Genomic DNA, 20,672 nt, shown 5'->3' on the forward strand with positions numbered 1-20,672 from the left:
TGATTCTTTCTTGTCGCTGATTCTTCCCGTCGACAACGATCCGCAAGTTCATCCAAAATGGTCAGTATAGCTGGTGTTGTCTACCGCGAGGCGAGGCTACGCATAGGTGCTTAGCTGTCATTGCGACTCCGGTACTTTTTCTCGACCTCCTAGCAGCGTTACTGACAGTTCGACGTACAGGCACCATCAGCATCCGCCGGAGGCAAGAAGCAAAAGAAGAAGTGGTCGAAGGGAAAGGGTAAGAGATATTCCTAGCGCGGATATGAGGTGCGCTCGCTTGTACTGGGTTGTTTGGCGATGTTCAATTGAAGATGCGGCGGAAGAACGTCATCGATGAACCGAGTGTACAAGGTGTCAAATGCAGGAAGAGAACGAATAGCTAATGCTCTGGGCAGTCAAGGACAAGGCCGTCCACGCCGTCGTTCTCGACAAGACCACCTCCGAGAAGCTCTATAAGGATGTCCAGTCCTACCGATTGATCACCGTCGCAACCCTCGTCGACAGACTAAAGATCAACGGCTCCCTTGCCCGAAAGGCCCTTGCCGACCTCGAGGAGAAGGGTCAGATCAAGAAGGTTGTTGGTCACTCTAAGATGAACATCTACAGTATGTCAACACTCCTACCAGACCTACAGCACGCTTGATACCGTGGAATCGGATATATCAAAAGAGCCTCGAGGTGGAATAAACTAACGTCGTTCTCTTCAATTTAGCCCGTGCCGTTGCCGCAGAGTAAAGAAAACGCATTAGGATTTCCTTTCTGTCCTCCTTTTGTATTCCTCTGGCGTTACACCTTACGTTTACTTGACACGGTTCATCATCATCATGTAGCGACAACGAGAAATATCATGTTTTCTCGTTTTTTCCTCTTCCATTAGTGCCTGCTCCCTTTCTATTCCATTGGGTGGAACGAAATGGGGAAAGGGAACCCTTTGCACGGTACGAATGAGGCTTAATGTTATTTAATGTTCAGCCATCCGAAAATGAAAACGGAATTAGAAAAAGGAAGACCACTTCAGATACCACGCCAATCAAGCAAAAGTTGACAGCTTCAGCCAGTTACCATCGTATCGGATATAGGTCAATTTGTTTCGGTTTGCTTCCCGCTACTCTATGCCCTAGCATTGGATGTGGTATATACAGAAGATGGAAGTCATTCAATGCTTTCCTCCCTTCTTCACGCCCGGAGGATACGTAGGCTGGCTTTTAGCTGCTGTCCCTTTTTTCATCTCAGACCTCTTCGGCCTCGCTGCCTGAGCACTGGCACAGAGTTCTCTCTTCTCCCCTTTCTCATCTTCCCCATCATGTATCAACTTGCCGACTTCAAAGTATTTGTGGCTGTCAGCAAAGAAGTTCTGCCAATGTAAAACCTGCCTCCTAACGTTGGCTCGTGCCTCTCTTAACTCCTTCTCTCGTCGAATCTTTTTTTGGGCGCTAGTCAATTCCTCGTCTGGGACGTCTTCGATAGGCATATACATCTCCTCTAACCCGCGCAGATCGGAGGTCAGGTCTTCTTTGAAACAACCCGATACAAATGCACGCGTTGCGTCTCGACCAGAAAAGAACCCATAGCCTCCTCCCGGGCCGTACATGCGTCGGTTTGCAGAGACATCATAGATAGTGTAGTTTACAGAGACATACACAGGGAGATTGGGATCTGTGCCGTTGTATAAAGACAATTCCGAGCGAGAGAGAATCAGAGGACCTTTCTAGGCAAGCACATCAGTATTTTTTTCAAAGCACTTCCCCGGGTATGCAATACTCACAAAGTATCTTAGCAACACTTGCGGCCTTGTAAACCACGGTCGTTGGTAACCCCATATTATTGAATCCGAAGTAATGTAGTAGGATAAACCCGATGATATGATAAAAACCAAGAATAAAAACCGTAATATATCGACAATCCCTATGCTGGGGCTGCTATTCTGCTCCGTTTTCGGTTCAGTTGGTTCAATCTGCTTGACTCCCTCATCTTCTTCATCACTTGTGTTCAATTCTTCCACAACTGCCGTCCTCCTACCGGGGTACACGCTGTCATCGAACTGATTCAAGCCATCTGCTTGAGCGTAATTGCTGCCCTTGAAATAGCTTTAGCTCATGCTTGAGCGTATATGATTGAGGGATTGGGATAGTGAACTTACCCTGGCTCTGTATCGTACATTGGCCATTGCCACACTCAAAAGCCTACTATGCCGTAGTTATACCCCGAGCCTGGCTTAAAGGGGCTATGGGGTCAGAACAAGGAAATGGTGGGCTTTTGGAGTTGTTGGTGATGATGTGGAAGTTTAGAATTATCAACCTGGAGCTGATCCTGGTCACATGTGCAATGAACGCAGATAGTGACAAGTTAATTAGCCAGTTAACTATATAGATCAGACCAGCCGAAATGATATAACTCAAAGTTGTTTGGAACTAAATTTAATCACAGAAAGAAATTAAATATATGGATGGATAGGATCCTAATTGTTTTCTTTTTCAGATTTAGGAACTGCCTAACCGTGTATATAGTGACAGCGCGACTTTAACCAACTGACAACTTTGAAGCAGCTCATAAAGCCACCTTACTCGGCCTTTTTTTTTTTATTTAAAAAAAAGAAAAAAAAAATTCAAATTAGTATATCAATGCTTCAAACAGATAGCCGCCCAATGCTACCGTCTATGGATTACTCTTGATCCCATGTTCTACTAAACACCTCGTTGAGCGCATATTGAAACGTCCGGCAATTCATATCGATGAGTCCCTTCTTCTCCTTTGCATCAGGATTCTTGATCACGGAAACAAGACAGAGGTATCTAGAAAGAGTTCAAGTTAGCGGAGTATTCAATAGCGATACAGTCAAGGTGCGGACCTACTTGTTCATTTCCATTAAATGAATCATGCATTTATCGTGAAGTATAACATGGCTTTCTGCTTCTGACACTTGAGGGCCCTTAGCCTTTCGGTCTGGATGGTCCCAGGAGTATAGTTCACTGATGTCAACGATCACATCAATGTAGTCGGAACACATCTCGTAACATGCCATGTCTACTGGTCTTGTGTCGGAGGCGATGTATATCTTGCTGAGAACGTCAAACAAATATGTTTTCTCCATGCCAGAGTTATTTGAGAGAATATTGATGAGGTTTTCCAGCGTCGATAATTGGGGAATGAGCTTTTGAATTACCTTGCTAAAGGCCTCGAAAACGGAATAATCGTATATTGAAGTCAAGTAGTAGTGTATTGGTGCATTTTCGTATCCAGCGTCACTTAGCTCGTCAGAGATGCGCTGGACGATGTCTTGAAATGTATCAGATCGGTATTCTTCTGAGAGCCCATCTACCTTGTGGATAAAGACCTCAATGTTGATGTGTGGGTAGTATTGCTGGATCATAAGTATGGTTTTGTTTAGCCGAGTGACGGCTTCTAGGTAATCGTCTTGGGCATCTATCACCCAAACGAGGGCTCCCAGGTTACTGAATAACTCCTCTTGATCAAATGATGGTTCTAGATACTCTAGTTGTCCTGGGAAATCCCAAATCTGAAAATCCATGAAAGAACTATATCCATGTTAGACATGCAGTAATACGACATAACATTAGCCTCGGGTAAAACTTACTGGATAGCATCCTTTTGGATACGTGTAGTGGATTCCAAGAAAAGAGTCTCCGTCGGTGGCATCTTGTGGAATACAACGCTCTGAATGGAGGACTTTCCACTTCTATAAGCAGCATTTCAGCACAAGGTTATTTTGAAACAGGGAAACTGGCACAAACCTTCGTAGACCCATCAGTAGAAGACGAGGCCGCGTTTCACGGAATTTTGGATTAGATATCTGAGCAGGCTGAGCGGCTGCTTGACTCTGGGGGGCATTGGCCTGTAAATTTTCCTCAAGACTTAGCTGTGCCCTAGTTTTAATGACTGGAGGGTGACCATGTAGGAGAGATGTATTTGAATAGATAAGACGCTCCTGGCCTTGGTCTATGGCCGGGCGCGCCCGTCTGGGTAGTGTGGCTGCCATGATATCATGCAAGAAGGGGGCTCAAATATACTCTAAGCAAGAAGAAATGGAACAGGGTATAGGTAACGGTCGGTCGGGAAGGAAGATAGGGATATACAGAGTCCTGGGGGTACATGAAGGGTTTTCAACAGGGCATTGTACAGCGCCATAGCACGGCCGAGCATAACATGTCCCAAGCCGTCAAGTTTGATGTATCAAAACAATACACAATTCGGAGGATGAAGGGCCTGGAGCTATAGGATGTGGCATCTAGAGGTATGGGACGTATCCATTCCACCGGATACCCTGAAGCAAGAGTGGAGGAAGAAGCAAGTGCAGGGCTGAACCAGAGAAGAAAAGGAAAACAAGAAAAAATAAGAAGAAAAAGCCGAGCTGAAAAAAGAAGATGACAGTCTTCCGGGCGAACATATTAATATGAACCGGCCAGGCTAGATAGTCGTATCGCAACAAAGCCTGATGGCGTCTCCCAGAGACGCCAATCGTATTGCATGCCAAAAAAGGGGAAATGTTCATGATCACCAGCATCACCAAGGGATGGTACCACTCTGGCTGGACTCGACCTTAATCCCGGAACGCGAAACAAGATAAGAGAGGACATTTCATATTTGGCGGGCTTAAGACACGCCTTGGACGTGTTTGGGTAGGCTAAACCGGGGAACGGAGAGCTCCATCGATGGGGAAAAAGGAACGAGACAAGCCATTCACCAGAAAAAGGGGGGTTGGGCGATGAAAGAAAAACGAGAAGACGAAAAATTGGAAGAAGAAGGGGAGGGAAGGAGAATGCAGAAGAGTGGTGTTATACCTCCATTATTGCTAAGTGGTTAATGGGCCTTTCCACCTTGTCTTCAGCCCGCGGCACGACGGCAAGATCCAATGATTACACCCAGCGAGGGTGCAAACGGCGAGCGAGCCTGGGGGCTAAGAAAGCTGCACAAGCGGCTGAAAAGCCCCGGGATGCTGGAACGTATCTTGTTAACTCCTGTCTAGGTAGAGCGGAAGCGGAAGTAGAAGCAGACGCAGAAGGATACAAAACACCGTGAACACACCGTGACTTGATCTGGTCAGATCGAGCAGGACAGGCAATATCTCAATCGTTGATAAGCTCTGGTACTGTGATTAGACGGCTCTATTTAATTAATCCAGGCGTTCTTTGGTCGTGGATACGATATTCCCTGGAACATGAACTGTACGACGCACCAGGAATGGCAAAAGAGGCGGCTCCCGTGTCGAAGGGTTTGTGGCGTGCAAGGTGAAGCGCCGTAGGTCACCCAATAATTGGTAGCCAGACTAATAAGAGACCACTAAGAATTATAATATCGTGATAAATTAATTATCATGCGGATGAAATAGCGAACTAGTTATTTATTCGATCGGTCCGTATATAAATTTGGATACAAGGTTGGCTAAGTATTAGTCATTAATGACTAAGCCGCTTATTAACTTCGACTTTTAACTTTAAATTTTTACATCAACGTCAACTTCAAGAACGACGACGACGACGACGACGGTGACAAACTGCTGGCGTTGCCGCTCACATTAACCTGGGGATCTCGGCGACCGTTTTCCGCTATAAATGTTTGAGATCTTTGGTTGGACTTCAGTTGGCTAGATTATTAAATTCCCTACCGGCCACATGTCCCTTAAGATAATCAGAGGGTGGTTTTCCACCAGCGTGTGTGTGTGAACAGAGACTTCAATATACTCCAAATGGAGAATGGAAGCAAAACTATCCTTTGCTTCCTTCATCAACTGCATCCTGAACTTACTTCATGGAGGTCCTCCAGTCTTTCTTTAGGCGTTCCAGAGTGACCCGTAGGTTACGTAGGTTACTGATGTAGTTCTTCGCATTGGTCTGGAGCTCCAGCAGGTGCTCTCATTTTCAATTCAGCCGTGCGGGTGTCGGGGCTTGTCTGTGTCGTTTGATGGCTTAATTGGCCTTGGTGACTCTATCTTCAAAGCCCGGTTTGTTCTTCTGAGAGTCTTGGGCTGCCCGCAACTCTTTCATCACCCGGTCTTCCTGGCCTTTTTGGTAGCAATAGTTGCGCTTAAGTTCCCAGAAAAGCCTCCCCCGTCTCAGTAGAACCTCACGGCCGAGGCCCTTGTCGAATTTATTTAATTCTCTTGACACATCATCAATACCCTCAACCAAAGCTTTCAATTAGCGAGATAACATCAGAGAGTGGCTTCTCGATACCCAAGCCTGTGAGAGATGGTTTAAGTCAGGCTGGACGTTGCAGGACATTTTCCTGGTAGGAGATACCAGGTCCAGATGGCGGAGGGAGTCAGTATTCTGACTCTATCTATAGTGGGGCTCAAGCAGCTGTTCGCGACGTATCGTTCTTGATTTTAGTTCTAAATCATCCTAGCAGCAGCATACTTCATACACGACGCCGACCCAACAAGGCCTGGGCCGGCCAATTTGGGCATTGCCGAAATCTACTGAGACAGCGCTCTGAATTTATCCAAAATCAAGACCTTAATTGAGTTCGGGCAGGTAGGATTCTTCAGGCCTAGTCCCCTTGATATACTGGCAGGATAATTGCAAAGAAGATTACTGCTGGGCATTGACCTGCGCACGGAGCTGAAAAAAACCGAGGTTGATTGTCAGATCTTTATGTAGGATACACTGGGGCCTTTCCTGACCGCTCTTGTCGAGAAATATCAGTGGCCGATGTTATTCCTACCCTTCCCCGAAAGTCATATTGTGGAAACCAGGGTGGGGGACTAGCTAATCAGACCCTGAAGTGGATTGATGTGGCTAGACGTGCGCTGATATTAATTCTCTTTGACGTCGAATATTTGTGGATAAGCAGCACCCTGGAGAGGGCGTACAAGTTCTCAGCTTCAGCTATCATACGAGCTTGGAGGCATCCGTAAATGGCTCAAGGGTGAGGTCACTTGGTTCCGTCATCATCGCCAGGACGGGATAACCTGTAAAAAGTGCCTCCTCGCATAGTCAATTTCCTCTCTCCTGGGAGTCATGGCTGCTAACCCTTATGGCACGTTGATACCATAGATGGAGCTTGAGGAGAGCGATGTCTCGTTCTGCTATTTATAATGACCAACCTACAAAGTGTCCGTGGCCAATGCTGCTTGGGAAAGATGGATGATGTGCGGGGGTTAGGAAAGGAGGTGCTGGTACGGAGTAGTTGAGCCGCATACCGCTCCTCAACCTGGTATTCGTATCCTAACTTGAACCGCTCTGTGACCAATTGATCACCCAGTCGTTAGCTGGGAAGGCATGAAAGAGCCATTTTCTGTGAGTTGTTCGTTACTTAGTCATCCACTGGAACACATTAACGAGTTAACTATAGGTTACTTTTATTGGACAAGGCAATAATGAGTTCATATCCATCCAATAGAATCCAAATTTAAGTTGTTACATCATTTTTATTGGTTACTCTCTCTATTAACAAGATTAACTGGCGAGCGAGCTTTTTGCCGATTTCTGGTGCTCGAAAAATACTTTCAACACTCAACCGACCCACCATCATTCCGTCAAGATGTCTCGTTCTATTTACGACCTCTTGGCCAAGGGACAAAAAGTTCTAATTAACGGCAGACAAGGCCAATACCAGGTCATAAAAGCATTGAAGCGGAATGTCTTTCAGGCTTCGACTGTAGAGTCAAAGACACCGTATGCTAGACTCCTTACCCGTGCTCTCCCCGGCTTTTTTGCTACATATGACTAGTTATACTGACTGCATTTTCATCCGAGGGAAAGAGTGATAATCAAAACAGAGGGATCTGATCCCGTCATATACCAGACCGAGGCCAATTGCTATGGCTACCGCTGTGTCGCCGAATCCCCCTACATAAGAGCATTACACGAGGTCGTTGACAATGATACGGATCGATGCATGGTATTTGAGTACCTGGACACCGATTTGTGGTCGCTGAGAGCGAGGGCACAGGAACTTGGGCAACCTTTTTTAAAGGCTGCCGCAAGATCTATCTTAGAGGCCGTGAAGGCATTCTCAGATATGGATGGGCATTTCACAGCCCTACATACAGGTATGTAGATGACATATAAACTACGACAACCTGTACGAACTAATATCAATCAGACAGATATCAATCCTAATAATGTCCTGGTTTCTAAGGCAGACTCACCAAAACCAATAGTCAAACTTGCCGATCTTGGAGCAAGTAAGTTGTGATTATTAGTCCAGGAGGCTCATTTACGAACTATTTTCTTACGGTTACATGTTTCCATTAGTTATTCCTTCTGAAGGCTTTGATGACTTCCGATTACAAGGTGTTGAAATACGTGCCCCAGAGATTTGGAAGGGTATGTTGCCTAGGCCACCTTGCCAGGTGTGGTCTGTCGGTGTGACTGTACGTTCCGGAGATTGTTGATTCCTTCCTAGTATCCCATCCGCTGCTACCGCTAACATTTGCTTACGTAGTTAACACACTTTTTTGCCAATCGAGTCATATTTGGGAACTGGGATCAGGATTGTCGTGTCCAGGAATTTCCTCTTGAAGTGAACAAATCTGCTTGGGCCATTGGCAAGATCATCAAGCTCACAGGGTCGGTGAAACGTGACGAAGACCCTAAATACCAACTAGAATTTGACCTAGCAGAACTCTTCGTAAACCAAGGGCTTATTAAAGTTGGAACCCTTGAAGAAGAGCTCGCCAAAGTCAACGCGCCTAAAGGTTGTGTTGATTTTATCCACCACCTTCTAACTATCGATGATAAGGCACGACCAACGGCAGAGCAAGCACTACAACACCCATGGTTTCAGAGCCCAGAGTGAATATCTTGAGATCATGAGAGCTCTTAGCTACGGCGGATGATGCGGTGGCAGCTAGCCATTGCCAAATTTCGTGAGAGCTAGTATTTTGGTACCTGGCTGGGCCCACCGGATAAATCCTAATACTAGTTAGTATATAGAATCACTTGAACGAATTTTCTAGACACCCATGTTCTCTCTACCTCCTGAATCCAGATGGTTGAGCAACTGGCGGGCTGGATAGGTGCCTCTACCTATCTAACTCATATTTTGATATATACATATAACGATTCATTCGACTAATCATTGTTGAATTGCAGGCATCCAAGTACAAGATTGCCAAATACCACTGCTGAGACTTTCCACAAGGCGCCTTGCAACCACCCTGGCCTTTGACGGTGATTTCAGTAGCAATATTAGGGGGGACCTTCTTCGTTCCATCAAGGCAGTCAGACGATGTGCCATTATGAAAGGTCTGAGAGGCCTGAGTTTTGTGAGTGCAGTGGTTTAAATGAAGAGGAAAGGAACTGCGATATTGTATGACTCTTAGCGATCAAGAGGGAACGGGAAGCACAACCTGAGTGCTGGGGGGTGCAGCCTGGTTAAGTATCGAATCTACCCTTGTTCAATCACCAACATCTAGGCAGAAACGCCGGGTTTGCAGCCTCAGTATGGAGCCGCAGGGGTATAAAAGAGGAAGTTGGCCTCCCCTCTCTTCGCTCCGGGGATGAGTTATCAATGCTGATTTGCTTGGACATCTTGCCCAGAGGCGCCTCTCTCTGATAATTATACCATGAAGTAGGCTATCTACTCCCATAATTCTTTGGTATGTTTGGCTTACTGTGATATAAATTGAGCCAACGCTAGCAAGCAGAAGTAAACCAGCTGGATGGGCAATGCTGCAGCAGTTAATGCTGCAACAATCTGTATACCTAGTCAAAACACCAAGTAGTTAACGTGATCAAGGAGCTTCTTGATTCAAACATTAAAGATAAAAGCCTTCTTCTATATTGTAGCTGTGATGTATATCAGTGAATTGGGTGGTCAAGTTAAGTGGTCGTCATGAGACAGCAGTAATAAGGAGCATTTCCATTCAGAACGTGAGGTACGTCTAGTTATCCAGTTAATTCTAGTTGCCAGTACGGAGCACTCCGTGTCTAATCTGGATAAATACACATCCATCGACGTTGAACCATGGGAGGGACGAGATAATTCGATCTTCCAATCATGGCCAAATCCAGATGGGCAACTCACTCGGTATTCGAAGCTAGTTAAACTCGTTAAGCAGTTGGCTGACTCAGTTTCCGGGCCAAGATAGCTAACCAACTAACTAGTGACCCCCGTAGTTACACTTACTTACTACCTTAGGTTTAGGTATGCTCTGGGACAACATGCCGCCGGCGACAACGCTCCCGAACAAACTAAGAGGATACCAGTTTATCAGCCTATTCAGAGTACGTCTTGAAGCCTTCTATTTCTTGTTGTATCGATAACTGAATAACGAGTCGACATAACTAGTTATTTCAATATCGACCATGACAACGCTCATCCCCCGCGCTCCTTACTCCGACGAGGAGCTCCGGCAGCTCTACCCAAAGAACCTCGAGCTCCAGCTGGTGCAGATAGTAAGTCTACAGCTCTTTTTCTCCCTGTCAGGAGATCGGAAACCATCAGGCTAACCCTGGATTACGTAGTTTTTACGACATGGTATGATGTCGAGCGGCGATAAGTCCGACATGAAAAGGAGAACGAAGGCCTTTGTTAACGGCATATGAACAGGAGAACGAACCCCCGTCTCGAATAGATTTCAGAATGTACGAATCCATATTTGCGTCTATAAGGACATCGATTAACTGACTCTACTGCTTGATAGGCTGGATTGCACCCATGTAATTGACTCTCGGCCCGCTCGACCCTCCCTCTCCCCTTCTGACCGGCCGTGGATATCTAAACGTTCTATTTTTTGATTACAGACTGGCCGTATTGCAACATCGCTTCCCGGTTAACTGCCATGGCAGCATCGAAACAGGACCTTTCTTCCTGGGATACCTTTCAATGGAAGAGAAGAATGGAACGCTTCGGGGATACCGACGAGCCTGTGATTGCTCTCGGGCCAAAGGGCGAGGTTGACGGCATCTGGTATGTGCTGCTTGTTATATGCTGCCATCATAGGATATTTGCTGATATACCGGGTATATCAATAGCCAGCTTGGAGAGTTGACGGATAAAGGACGTCAAACTACCCTTGAGCTTGGGCAGAGACTCAGGCACCTCTACATTGAGCGGCTCGGCTTCATGCCGGAAATTATATCCAACACTGATAACATGTATCTCCGCTCTACTCCTGTTCCACGAGCTTTGGAGTCGTTGCAAAGTGTCTTTTGGGGACTATACCCATCCAGCGCAAGAACTGCAGACTTTGCTATGCCATCTATTATTGTAAGGTCCGCTGCAGAGGAGACTCTATTCCCGAACGAGGGAGGCTGCCATCGATTCAGACAGCTGGCTAGGCTCTTTGCCCAGCGTGCTGCTGATAAATGTAACAAACCACCCCTAGACCTTACGTCCTTCTAGTACACATGTCATACTAACCTGTCTAGGGAACGAATCGGAAGAGATGACATATCTCAACTCCCTCTGGTCAAAGTGGATGCCAGAAAACTCCCCTAGAGTAGCTGTTGACTCGCGTCCTCGGCTGTCCGGAATCCTGGACACCGTTGCGTCAACATATGCCCACGGACCAAATACCCGCCTTCCCGCGGAGTTCTATGACCAAAAGGCTCGTGAGATTGCTGACAGAATAGCAGTCGATGAGTGGTTTTCCGGTGGTCAAGAGAGCAGGGAGTACCGCAAACTTGCCATTGGTGCACTCATGGGAGATGTTGTCGAGAGAATGGTTCATGTCGCTTCGCACAAGGGCTGGAGACCCATGGCTGGTGCATATCAATCGGGTGAAGAAAGCCCCGCTGTCAAACTAGCCCTGAGTGGCTGCCATGATACCACGCTCGCTTCAATACTCGCCAGTATTGGTGCATTCAAGAACGAGAGATGGCCTCCTTACACATCTTCGATCGCTGTGGAGCTGTTCAAAGACGTCTCGGAAAGGGACGCTTCCGGCTCGCCAGCTGGAGCTATTCTAGAGGAATTCTCTGGTCCGCCTTCCCAGAAGCCAGCGTCTGAAAAATCGTCCTTTTTCTCTTTCCTTACAGGTAAGAAGGGCAAGCCTGCTAGCTCATCTGGACTCGCACGCACTCCTCAGGTCAACCAACCTGCGTTGTCAAATCACTATGTCCGCATTCGCTACAACGATAAGCCAGTTACCATCCCAGGCTGCGCGGCAAGTCCAGCCAAACATCTGCCGGGAGACAAGTCGTTCTGCACTCTCGAGGCCTTCAAAGAGATCGTTGACAAGTTTACTCCTGCCAACTGGCGAGAAGAGTGTGGCTTAAATCTTGATAAGGGGATGTTCCCTGACGGAGAGAAACAGCCAGCTGGCTACTAATCATGTACAATCCAGTCTATAGAGGCCCCTAGAACATAATACAAAACTGCATGTTGGATCGTTTCCCTTGTTTTATCGGATCTTATCGATAACAATTGCTGAGTCATCATCGGCTTCATCGAAAAACAAAGTCAGAAAAAACTCCACGAAAAGTCGCATATCTTCAAAACGTCAACAACCAGAAATTTGGTTGAAAGTAGAGCCAGTTAAAGTTGATTATTGTTTAGTCCCAATGTTCTGAGTTGCAATTTTTGGTTCTTGTAATTTATTATCACCGCATGATATCATCTTGAGCCGGCATATTGGCTGCTTTACAGAGCGTCCTGGCAAAGGTGAGTCAGTCGCATGTCCCCCTCGGCAGATATAAAAGACTTCAGCCCTCAAATAGCCTCGGCCATTGGAGGATTCAACGTGCTTATACAACCTTACAGTGCCAGCTCAAGCCTCATCGGACTTCTGTCCTTGCTACATTCGACTATATACTATCGACAACTCGACAGTTCCACACAACGAACCCTAATAGTTTAGATGACTGGGTGCTAAAACGCCGTGGCCATCGCATAAGACAGAACTATTCCTGGATCCTTGAAGATAGGCGCCTCTCCCAGTATTCTTCAGTTAAGCTGGAAAGACCTCCATTAGGCGCGGACAGGATGAAATCGTTTATCCAGTTTGTTACGGCCCCAACCTCCGACACGCCCGGTACCACCCTCTTCCTCCACTATGATGATAAGCGGTACTTTTTCGGAAACCTGTCTGAAGGTACGCAGCGAGCGTGCATAGAGAATAATGTCCGGTTATCGAAGCTTTCAGAAGTTTTCTTGACTGGAAAGACTACTTGGGCCGGCAATGGGGGAATGTTGGGTATGCTTTTAACGTTATCGGATACAATGGCGTCTGCATCAGGAGCCATGGTGGAAGCTGAGTCGCGGAAAATCAAAAATCTTGAAGAACGCGCAAAGGCGGCGGTACGTCAGAAGAACGCCGATGAGTTGATGGCGCGGGTAAAACGGCGGAAGTTGGAATTAGAAGCACTGCCGGAGTTCCATGGTCAAAGGGCCATATCTCTGTATGGTGGGCCTAACTTGACTCATACTCTGGCCACCGGAAGGACGTTTGTCTGCCGGACGGGTGTCCCGATCGAGATTCGCGAATTTGGGTGTCTTGGCTGCGAAGAGAGGGATGCAACCATTGACCTTTCGAAGCCAGCTTGGTCAGACGATCATATCAAAGTCTGGGCATTGCCTACATATCCATCCAGCTCTCCCAGGCTACAACCGGGAAAAAGGACTTTAGATGAATTTGAAGGTGGGGAAGGAGCTGCTGCAACAACTGCTACTAGAGAGAAGGATCTAGTAACCAGGCAGAAAATTGTCTTGGACATGTTCAACTCTCAATGGCGTCTAGATACGCTTGTTGAGACTCCTTTAGCCGAGGTGTCTCTCCCAGCTACGCTCTTTATTCGGGATAAAGACACCGGGGAGGTAAAGACTTATGAAGGGCCAAAGCCTGGTGATGGGGAGGTCCTACCGGACATTAATGTCCTTGTTCGACAGCCCTGGCCCGGTGCAATGGTTGACTCTTTACCTGCAACTACCCCTTCGGACTGTGCGGTTTCATACATCATTCGTGGCCATGATTCTAGAGGAAAATTTGACAGGAAACGAGCTGAGTCTCTCAACATTGCGGACAAGTCAGACTTTAGGAGGCTTGCTAGTGGAGAAACTGTGGTATCAGCCGATGGCAAGACTATCACACCTGACATGGTCCTGGGTGAAACCAGGCCTGGCAAGGGATTCGCCGTGCTAGAGCTGCCTTCAGTTGACTATATCCAGAGCATAATTAATCGAAAGGAGTGGGAAAACGCTGAAATCATGAAGGGAATGGAAGTTTTCATTTGGATCCTTGGCTCCGGTGTTGGAGGCCATCCTCTTCTCCAGGAATTCGTGACCAAGATGTCCAAATACAAGCATATTGTTTCATCCCCTGATTATTGCGCTGACAACTACGGTTTCCCTGCGGTATCTACCGCTACCATGGAACTTTCAGCTATTGACGGTGATCGCTATCAAAAGACGTTCTGTAATGGAGAAGCAATGTTGCCCGTCAGTAATTTTGCTGCAGCAGACACAAAAACCTCCATCTCCATCGCCCAACCTAACCTGACAATTGACCTTGAGCCCAGCGTTAAGTTAACAGCTAGCTCATCTCCGCCCTCGAAGCCAATTAATATGTCTCGGAGAAACAGCTACTCTAGGGTTATGGGAGAGATACTCTCGCAGCCAGGAGTACAAAAGAGAATCGAGAAGTTAAAGGCGAGTATTCCCAATGGGGATGCTGAAATTATCGCTCTCGGAACCGGCTCATCCTGCCCGTCCCGGTACAGAAACGTATCAGGGACATTATTACGAGTCCCGGGTCATGGGAACTACCTGTTTGATGCTGGCGAAGGTACCCTTGGCCAGCTGAAGCGGACCTTTGGACCCGATGAATTGAAAGAGGTTCTTCGTGATTTGAGAGTTATCTGGATCAGCCACCTACACGCAGACCATCATCTAGGAACTGTGTCTGTCATTAAAGCCTGGCACGAAGCCGTTTACGGGCCCTTGTCCAGCTCGCCCTCCTACATGGACATCACCGAGGAGGATGTGCCTCGGATTCTAAGGGAGAAGAGACTGTACGTTGTTTCAGCTCAGCATATGCTGCAGTGGATGGCCGAGTATACAAATGTTGAAAATTACGGATACGACAAAATTGTCCCCCTGTCTGCATCTTCATTTGAACATCCCGATGGCAAAACGGACTATACTTATACTATCCATCGCCGACAAAGGAACGGTGCAGCCATCCCGGGCAAGGATGGGAAATTCCTTGGAACACGATTAAAATTCGATGATAAGAATTCTCCTCTCACAGAACTGCTGAAACAAGGCACTGGATTGGATGCTATCCTCACGACTCCCGTATCCCATTGCCAGGGTGCAAAGGCAGTGTCTCTCATCTTCCCGACAGGATTTAAAGTGTCGTACTCGGGTGACTGTCGCCCATCTACTCGCTTCATAGAGATGGGTCGTGGCTCTACCGTTCTGATCCACGAAGCTACCTTTGATGATAACATGTTATCTGACGCAGTTGCTAAGCGTCACTCAACTGTCAGCGAAGCCATGACAGTTGGTCTTAAGATGGAGGCAAAAGTGATTGTCATGACACACTTTAGTCAACGGTATCGTAAGATGCCCGACATCGCTAATGCAAAAGAAGTACATATCCAGCCACCAAAGGGGTGGAACAATAAGGGAAATACCGCAGGGGACAATAAACCACGTCAAGCTCCCTCAGTAGTCCGTGATATTCCTACCTCAGAAGATGTAGAGGAGGACTACACGATGGCCGAGACCGACGAGAGTGAAGCTGCAAAGGCGACTCGCCCAAGATCTCGCTCCCGGTCGAAAAGTCCATCTACTTCTACCAACAACCCCCCTATCGTCATTGCATTTGACCATATGAGATTGCGTGTAGCAGACGCCATACAAGCAGAGGCCCACCAGCCTCTCCTGACCAAATTTCTCGAAACAACATCAGATGAGTGATGGATATTTGGTCCCATTTCTTCTCTATCTGTCTTGCTAATAGGTTTTATTTTTGCATTCTACAAGCGGGCCAGCATTTCTCTGTGTACAATATCCACCTCTTCTCATCGTATATTGCATACCACGTAAAGAATAGATATATACAGCTCATTCTCTACTTGGATTGGAGATTTACATCCCTGCCTCTGAGCTAGTATACCTGTATCGACTGTACCAGCCGTTTGAAACAAGTCTGTCTGCGGTGTTTACTGCGGGCTAGGCATTTGTTCCATCTATTTTTATACCGCTAGCGGGTAACTAACATGAAGCACAGCACTGTCTTCACAGCCACAATCCCATGGATACCTGGAAATATACAAACTAGTTAGTTCGATCTATTTCCGTAGTTAGCTATGTTTAAGGCCGAAAGACAGCGTGGACCAGTGTCCGTCTGCTCCATATTAACTCTGCTTTCTCTATCCAGATCTAGAACATGGCCAGCTGGATATGTGGATAACCAGTAGTTCGTAGTACGAGCATTCAACTTCTAGCTCTTGATCCCTAAGCTGGGTCTTCTCCAGCGAACCACTGACAGCAGCTAACTACACCAGTCGGCACCTACTATCGGATGAAGATTGATAGGTAACAATACACATGCGATACAGCAAGAGAAGGGAAAAAAAAAAAAAAAAAAAAAAAAAAAAAAAAAAAAAAAAAAAAAAAAAAAAAAAAAAAAAAAATCGGCTCTCTGTATTTCCTGATGTAACTAGTTAGTTAGCTGTCACCAGAACCAAGCAGCTAGAGAGACTCCCTAAACCTCTCGCGCATGGCTTCGAGATCTTCTCCCTCGAAACAACACAGACCCGATCTCCCCACTTTCTCAACCGCCTCTTTAATGGGCGTCTGGCCACTGATCAGATCCTGATACCCCCCCACACTCGAGCAAGCTAGCACCTCGTCAGCCACAATGGCTACGTCTTCACGCGAAATAGGCAGTCGGTCGCCTGTCCCTGTACGCCCAAACTCAACTTTACCCGTCGCAGGATCGTCAGAGAGCGTGGTGGGGCGTAGATTGATTGCTTGGAAGTCAGTATCTCCGTGCTTCTCTCTGCGCTGCGCTGCCATCACGGAGAAGTACTCGTCCGCATCAAGCTTGGCCTTGTAGTAATCGGGCAGTGCGGCCTTGATGCGGTCGACCGATTCCCAGTCTGCAGACGACCACCAGGGAGCAGGCTTGCGTCGGCTACCAATGTGCGAGATCAGTAGAAACTTTCTGATGTTGTTGGGCCTGGCCATGATGGCGTGGATGAAGTGTTTAGCTGCGTCTTGGTCGATGGCATAGGTACGATCGACGGAGCCTTTGCCGCCGGCTCCTAGGAGCTGTTAGCATGCATAACTATTTATGGGTACGGGATAGCAAAGATAGTAACTAGTCAATTAACTAAAGGGAGTATATGGGGGTCTTCCGTACCAGCAGCCCAGACGACGTAGTCTGGTTTAGCCGCGGCGATGACGCCGGCAGCGTCATCGCTGCTCTTGATCTTCTCCAGGTCGGACAACGAGATGCTCACAGTGCCATTGCTGCTGCCGCCGCCGTCGTTGTTTTTGTTGAACTTGAGGATATCGGATTCATGCTTGGGATCGCGGACGGCGCTGATGACATCCCACCCGCGGGCGAGCAGGAGGGGAGTCAGGAAGAGAGCGATCTTGCCGTGCCCGCCGAGCAGGAGGACGCGGGGAACGGACATGTTTGCTTTTTGGCGATTGCGTTCAGAAGAGCACAAGATAATATAATAATAACAGAGGTCTAGGTGTCCTGGACTCTTGGACTGGAGGTGGTTAATCTTATATATCACTAGTTATATTTGCGATAGCTAGGTGTGTGCGCGTGTGTGGTTAAAATAGGTGGTCTGATTATTGAGTCGATGCGTTTGCTCGTTCCGAATGACGAAATATCCGCCACATTAAGGAAAGGGATCAGCAGTTGCATAAGATGTTTCTTTGATGGCTTCCCGAGTTAGACCATACGGATTTCTTGACTACTTTACATCATGCTGGCTTGACCTGAGTAACAGGTCGAGCAACCAGCATGACAGATTGGTTGCCAACGTCATGCGGAGTCTCCTTGAAGAGAGCCTCCATCCTGGGGACAAGAGCGTCCTTGATACTCTGTAAGTCGGCTTCATAGCTATAGAACATGTCTGCAATCAAGACGGCAGCAACCTTGGATCGCGCAGACAAGTCCTCCTCTGAGAAGCGACATGCACTATCACTAATGTGAATGAGTTCTAGACTGCCAAAGCCGTTTGTCTTGAGGATCTCGGCGGCTCGGTGGAGGATGAGTCCGTGGTGCATCGGGGCTTTGTTGCTGCTGAGGTTGGCTTGCTTGAGAAGATCGTTGTCTGGGGCAGCCTGGATGACTACTATCTTGCTGGTTGCCTTCATGGCCTTCTGAAGAGGCGTGTTAATGTCTTCCAGGCCGTCGAGAACTCGGGACAGAACAATGGAGTCGAACTTGTTCGAAACTTCCTGGGCGCTAAACGGGAACAAATCGCTGCGGTTCATCGGGTCTGCAAAAGGAGAAATAAAGGAAGAAGGCTGTCTCAGCTGTAATCCAGCGGGAAGAGGGAGAGGATTAGAGTTGAAAGAAAGGAGAGGACAAAAAAAGAATTATTACCAATGGTGAGAGTGTTGGTGTTGTGTCCAATTACACCCGCCAGGGCGTTCGATTCGACGTCGTTAAGTCTTTCCATGAAGGACTTGTAAGCCGTTTTTTGTAGAGAGTACGGCCCAAACACTTTATCATGGTAAGGATAGGGCCCCATGAGCGGGTGGTTATCTCCTCGGTTCACCGTGATAAAGTGGTGATGGGCAACCTTGAGCTTTGGATCCGCGGGCTGGAAATCATACTTGGTTGCATGAAACCCGACGAATCCGACAGCGGTCAGGTACTCCTCCCACTTCTCGCTGGAAAAGGCCGTCAGAGGAACATCGTGGGACAGGAACTGGCAGTCGGCGAGATCGATGATGCCCTGGCTATCTGGCTTGGCTCCCCTGTCCACCAAATCGTGGCTGTATATAGTAGTAATGAAGAGGCGGCCGCCCTCCTTCAACCAGTCGGCAAACTTGAACAGCATCGAGTAGCTTTCACGATGAGAAACATGGAATAGCGAGAGAACGGCAAAGACGGCGTCGAACTTTTGCTGGGGGCGAAACTTGGTCATGTCCGTCTTGATGAACTTCGCGGAGGGGAACCGCCTCTTGCACATTTCTACCATCTCGGTCGACAGGTCTATGCCTGTGACATCAAGCTCGGCTGCGCAGAGGGCTTCGGCTATGGGACGTCCCGTACCGCAGCCTACGTCTAGAACCTTGGCGTGGGCGGGGAGCTTCGAGGCGGCTTCGCGGACAAAGGCCTTGAGGCCTTCATTGTTGTGGTAGTTGTTCTCATAGTCGAGGAAGAACTGGTCGTAGAATGACTCTGTGGCCTGATGGGACATGATGGACAGGTGTTATATATAGTTGGGGTATAGAACTTGAAACAAGAACATGAAGCGAACTCCGAATGTGACAAAATCCGAGAGGTTATAAAACGGACTGATAGGCGGGCGAGGGGAACTTGAGGTATGGATGTATGGATGAATGGATGAATGGAGAGCACGCAGCAAGGATGCTAGCGAATAGGGAAGCAGCCAAGTGGGATAAAACTTGGTCTGGCTTTCTGCATCAACTGTCAACTGCATAAAATTGCTCGGTAATTGATAGTCATGCCATTAGCCAGAGAAGCTCCGTTTGACACATATAGAAGCACAATCCCTGGGTATAAGGAAGTAGCCAAGTTCTGCGTTGAGCTGAGGGGGCTCTTTACCCCATGGCTGACGTGCTCTGTAGATGGCCACAGACGACGCTGGCCGCGCTCGCCACACCGTTATACTCTGTCAAAGTACAGCCAGTGGTACGCGGTGTCCGGCATGACACTGTGCGCTGCATATGCAGCCAGATGGCCTGGCTGTAATCAATTCGCGGGTATCAAGAGGTATCGAGATATTCAACAGTAGTGCGGCTGATTGGGCATCAGCGCCATTTTGGGGAGGGGGGGTTTCTCATTTGCCGTAGTACTAGTGTTAACATCCTCTGGTTCGCTCCCAGCCCCGTCGTCTGCTTCTTCTCCACCAGCTGCATGACTTATGTCCATCTCCATCTTCATCATGCATCTTATCATGCTCGTTATGCGTCTCTCCGGCTCCTTGTCCGTTCCAATCGTCTCTCTCCCTGTCTCGCTTTTTCCCGTCTTGTTTGTCATGGATTAGTCATTTATATAATGAATTTCACGTGATTTTGCTTAATTCTCAGGTAGCCAATCAATCATGGCTGACAGATGAATAATCACGTGATAGCCCTATGCCCCAAAAGGGAAATGGATGCACAGCCGCCTTTTTCTCTCGCTTCCAGCTGGCGCCCTGTCGGCCCACTCCGGGTGTGTCAGAGTTGCATGAGAGGAGATCCTTTTCGCCTGCCTCGGCCACGGCGCCTCTTCTCTGTCACCCATCTCATTATCGAGCTGCCCATGGGTGTAGTATTATCTCCGTCATCTACTTCTTGTATATGGAGTACACTCTCTCAATGTCGTCATTATTTGTGCGATGGTGGCCTGCTTGTTGTGGTATCGTGGGTATTGTGGTATCGCGAATACAAGGTACTCTATAATTAGGTTGCTTGTTGTACACAGGAGGTGGAGCGGGAGGGCGAGAGAATGCCGTGATTGGCCAGCAAGGCAGACGGGTCCAGGGGCTGGCGGGGCGAAGTCGAGCTTAGCGTATATTACGGGCGTTACAGGACGGTACGCACGATACACAGGCAGCAGA

General features: G+C 47.7%; 8 protein-coding genes across 13 annotated transcripts; 4 read left to right on the top strand and 4 right to left on the bottom strand.

The window, feature by feature from the left end:
- Positions 1-57: 57 nt before the first annotated feature.
- TERG_08133 (40S ribosomal protein S25) lies at positions 58-735 on the top strand (the record flags this gene model as incomplete). 4 transcript variants are annotated; one of them, XM_047750537.1, is made up of 4 exons in its annotated part: positions 58-60; positions 181-238; positions 396-605; positions 713-735. In XM_047750537.1, 4 exons carry the CDS (start codon positions 58-60, stop codon positions 733-735), a joined length of 294 nt encoding a protein of 97 aa, XP_047607475.1. The 4 variants fall into 4 exon arrangements, with proteins under 4 accessions (XP_047607475.1, XP_047604883.1, XP_047607476.1 ...); XM_047748892.1 differs by lacking the exon at positions 713-735 and having other exon boundaries at positions 396-643; XM_047750538.1 differs by lacking the exons at positions 58-60; positions 181-238 and having other exon boundaries at positions 383-605.
- Positions 736-1,156: 421 nt separating this feature from the next.
- On the bottom strand, positions 1,157-2,470 carry TERG_08134 (uncharacterized protein; the record flags this gene model as incomplete). Its single annotated transcript, XM_003231300.2, has 3 exons — positions 2,141-2,470; positions 1,766-2,077; positions 1,157-1,708 (listed from the first exon to the last, which is right to left on the bottom strand). Exons 1-3 carry the CDS (start codon positions 2,165-2,167, stop codon positions 1,157-1,159), a joined length of 891 nt encoding a protein of 296 aa, XP_003231348.1. The 5' UTR covers positions 2,168-2,470.
- Positions 2,471-2,589: 119 nt separating this feature from the next.
- On the bottom strand, positions 2,590-3,855 carry TERG_08135 (uncharacterized protein). Of its 3 annotated transcripts, XM_047748893.1 has the most exons (3): positions 3,596-3,855; positions 2,853-3,536; positions 2,607-2,792 (listed from the first exon to the last, which is right to left on the bottom strand). In XM_047748893.1, exons 1-3 carry the CDS (start codon positions 3,655-3,657, stop codon positions 2,663-2,665), a joined length of 876 nt encoding a protein of 291 aa, XP_047604884.1. In that variant the 5' UTR covers positions 3,658-3,855; the 3' UTR covers positions 2,607-2,662. The 3 variants fall into 3 exon arrangements, with proteins under 3 accessions (XP_047607478.1, XP_047604884.1, XP_047607477.1); XM_047750540.1 differs by having other exon boundaries at positions 2,590-3,697; positions 3,753-3,855; XM_047750539.1 differs by having other exon boundaries at positions 2,652-3,536.
- Positions 3,856-4,901: 1,046 nt separating this feature from the next.
- Positions 4,902-9,382, top strand: TERG_08136 (CMGC protein kinase). The gene is made up of 5 exons (XM_003231302.2): positions 4,902-7,634; positions 7,722-8,011; positions 8,069-8,146; positions 8,217-8,335; positions 8,407-9,382. The coding sequence occupies exons 1-5, from the start codon at positions 7,501-7,503 to the stop codon at positions 8,758-8,760; spliced, it is 975 nt and encodes a 324-aa protein (XP_003231350.1). The 5' UTR covers positions 4,902-7,500; the 3' UTR covers positions 8,761-9,382.
- Positions 9,383-10,271: 889 nt separating this feature from the next.
- TERG_08137 (uncharacterized protein) lies at positions 10,272-12,238 on the top strand (the record flags this gene model as incomplete). Its single annotated transcript, XM_003231303.1, has 7 exons — positions 10,272-10,361; positions 10,431-10,443; positions 10,516-10,550; positions 10,610-10,625; positions 10,710-10,875; positions 10,941-11,275; positions 11,337-12,238. The coding sequence occupies 7 exons, from the start codon at positions 10,272-10,274 to the stop codon at positions 12,236-12,238; spliced, it is 1,557 nt and encodes a 518-aa protein (XP_003231351.1).
- Positions 12,239-12,891: 653 nt separating this feature from the next.
- On the top strand, positions 12,892-15,828 carry TERG_08138 (uncharacterized protein; the record flags this gene model as incomplete). Its single annotated transcript, XM_003231304.1, has 1 exon — positions 12,892-15,828. The coding sequence occupies one exon, from the start codon at positions 12,892-12,894 to the stop codon at positions 15,826-15,828; it is 2,937 nt and encodes a 978-aa protein (XP_003231352.1).
- A 777-nt stretch (positions 15,829-16,605) lies between these two features.
- TERG_08139 (uncharacterized protein) lies at positions 16,606-17,555 on the bottom strand (the record flags this gene model as incomplete). Its single annotated transcript, XM_003231305.1, has 2 exons — positions 16,606-17,180; positions 17,279-17,555. The coding sequence occupies 2 exons, from the start codon at positions 17,553-17,555 to the stop codon at positions 16,606-16,608; spliced, it is 852 nt and encodes a 283-aa protein (XP_003231353.1).
- Positions 17,556-17,856: 301 nt separating this feature from the next.
- TERG_08140 (uncharacterized protein) lies at positions 17,857-19,307 on the bottom strand (the record flags this gene model as incomplete). The annotated part of the gene is made up of 2 exons (XM_003231306.1): positions 17,857-18,377; positions 18,485-19,307. 2 exons carry the CDS (start codon positions 19,305-19,307, stop codon positions 17,857-17,859), a joined length of 1,344 nt encoding a protein of 447 aa, XP_003231354.1.
- Positions 19,308-20,672: the final 1,365 nt, after the last annotated feature.

Source organism: Trichophyton rubrum, assembly GCF_000151425.1.
Source record: "Trichophyton rubrum CBS 118892 genomic scaffold supercont2.12, whole genome shotgun sequence".
NCBI lineage: Eukaryota > Fungi > Ascomycota > Eurotiomycetes > Onygenales > Arthrodermataceae > Trichophyton > Trichophyton rubrum.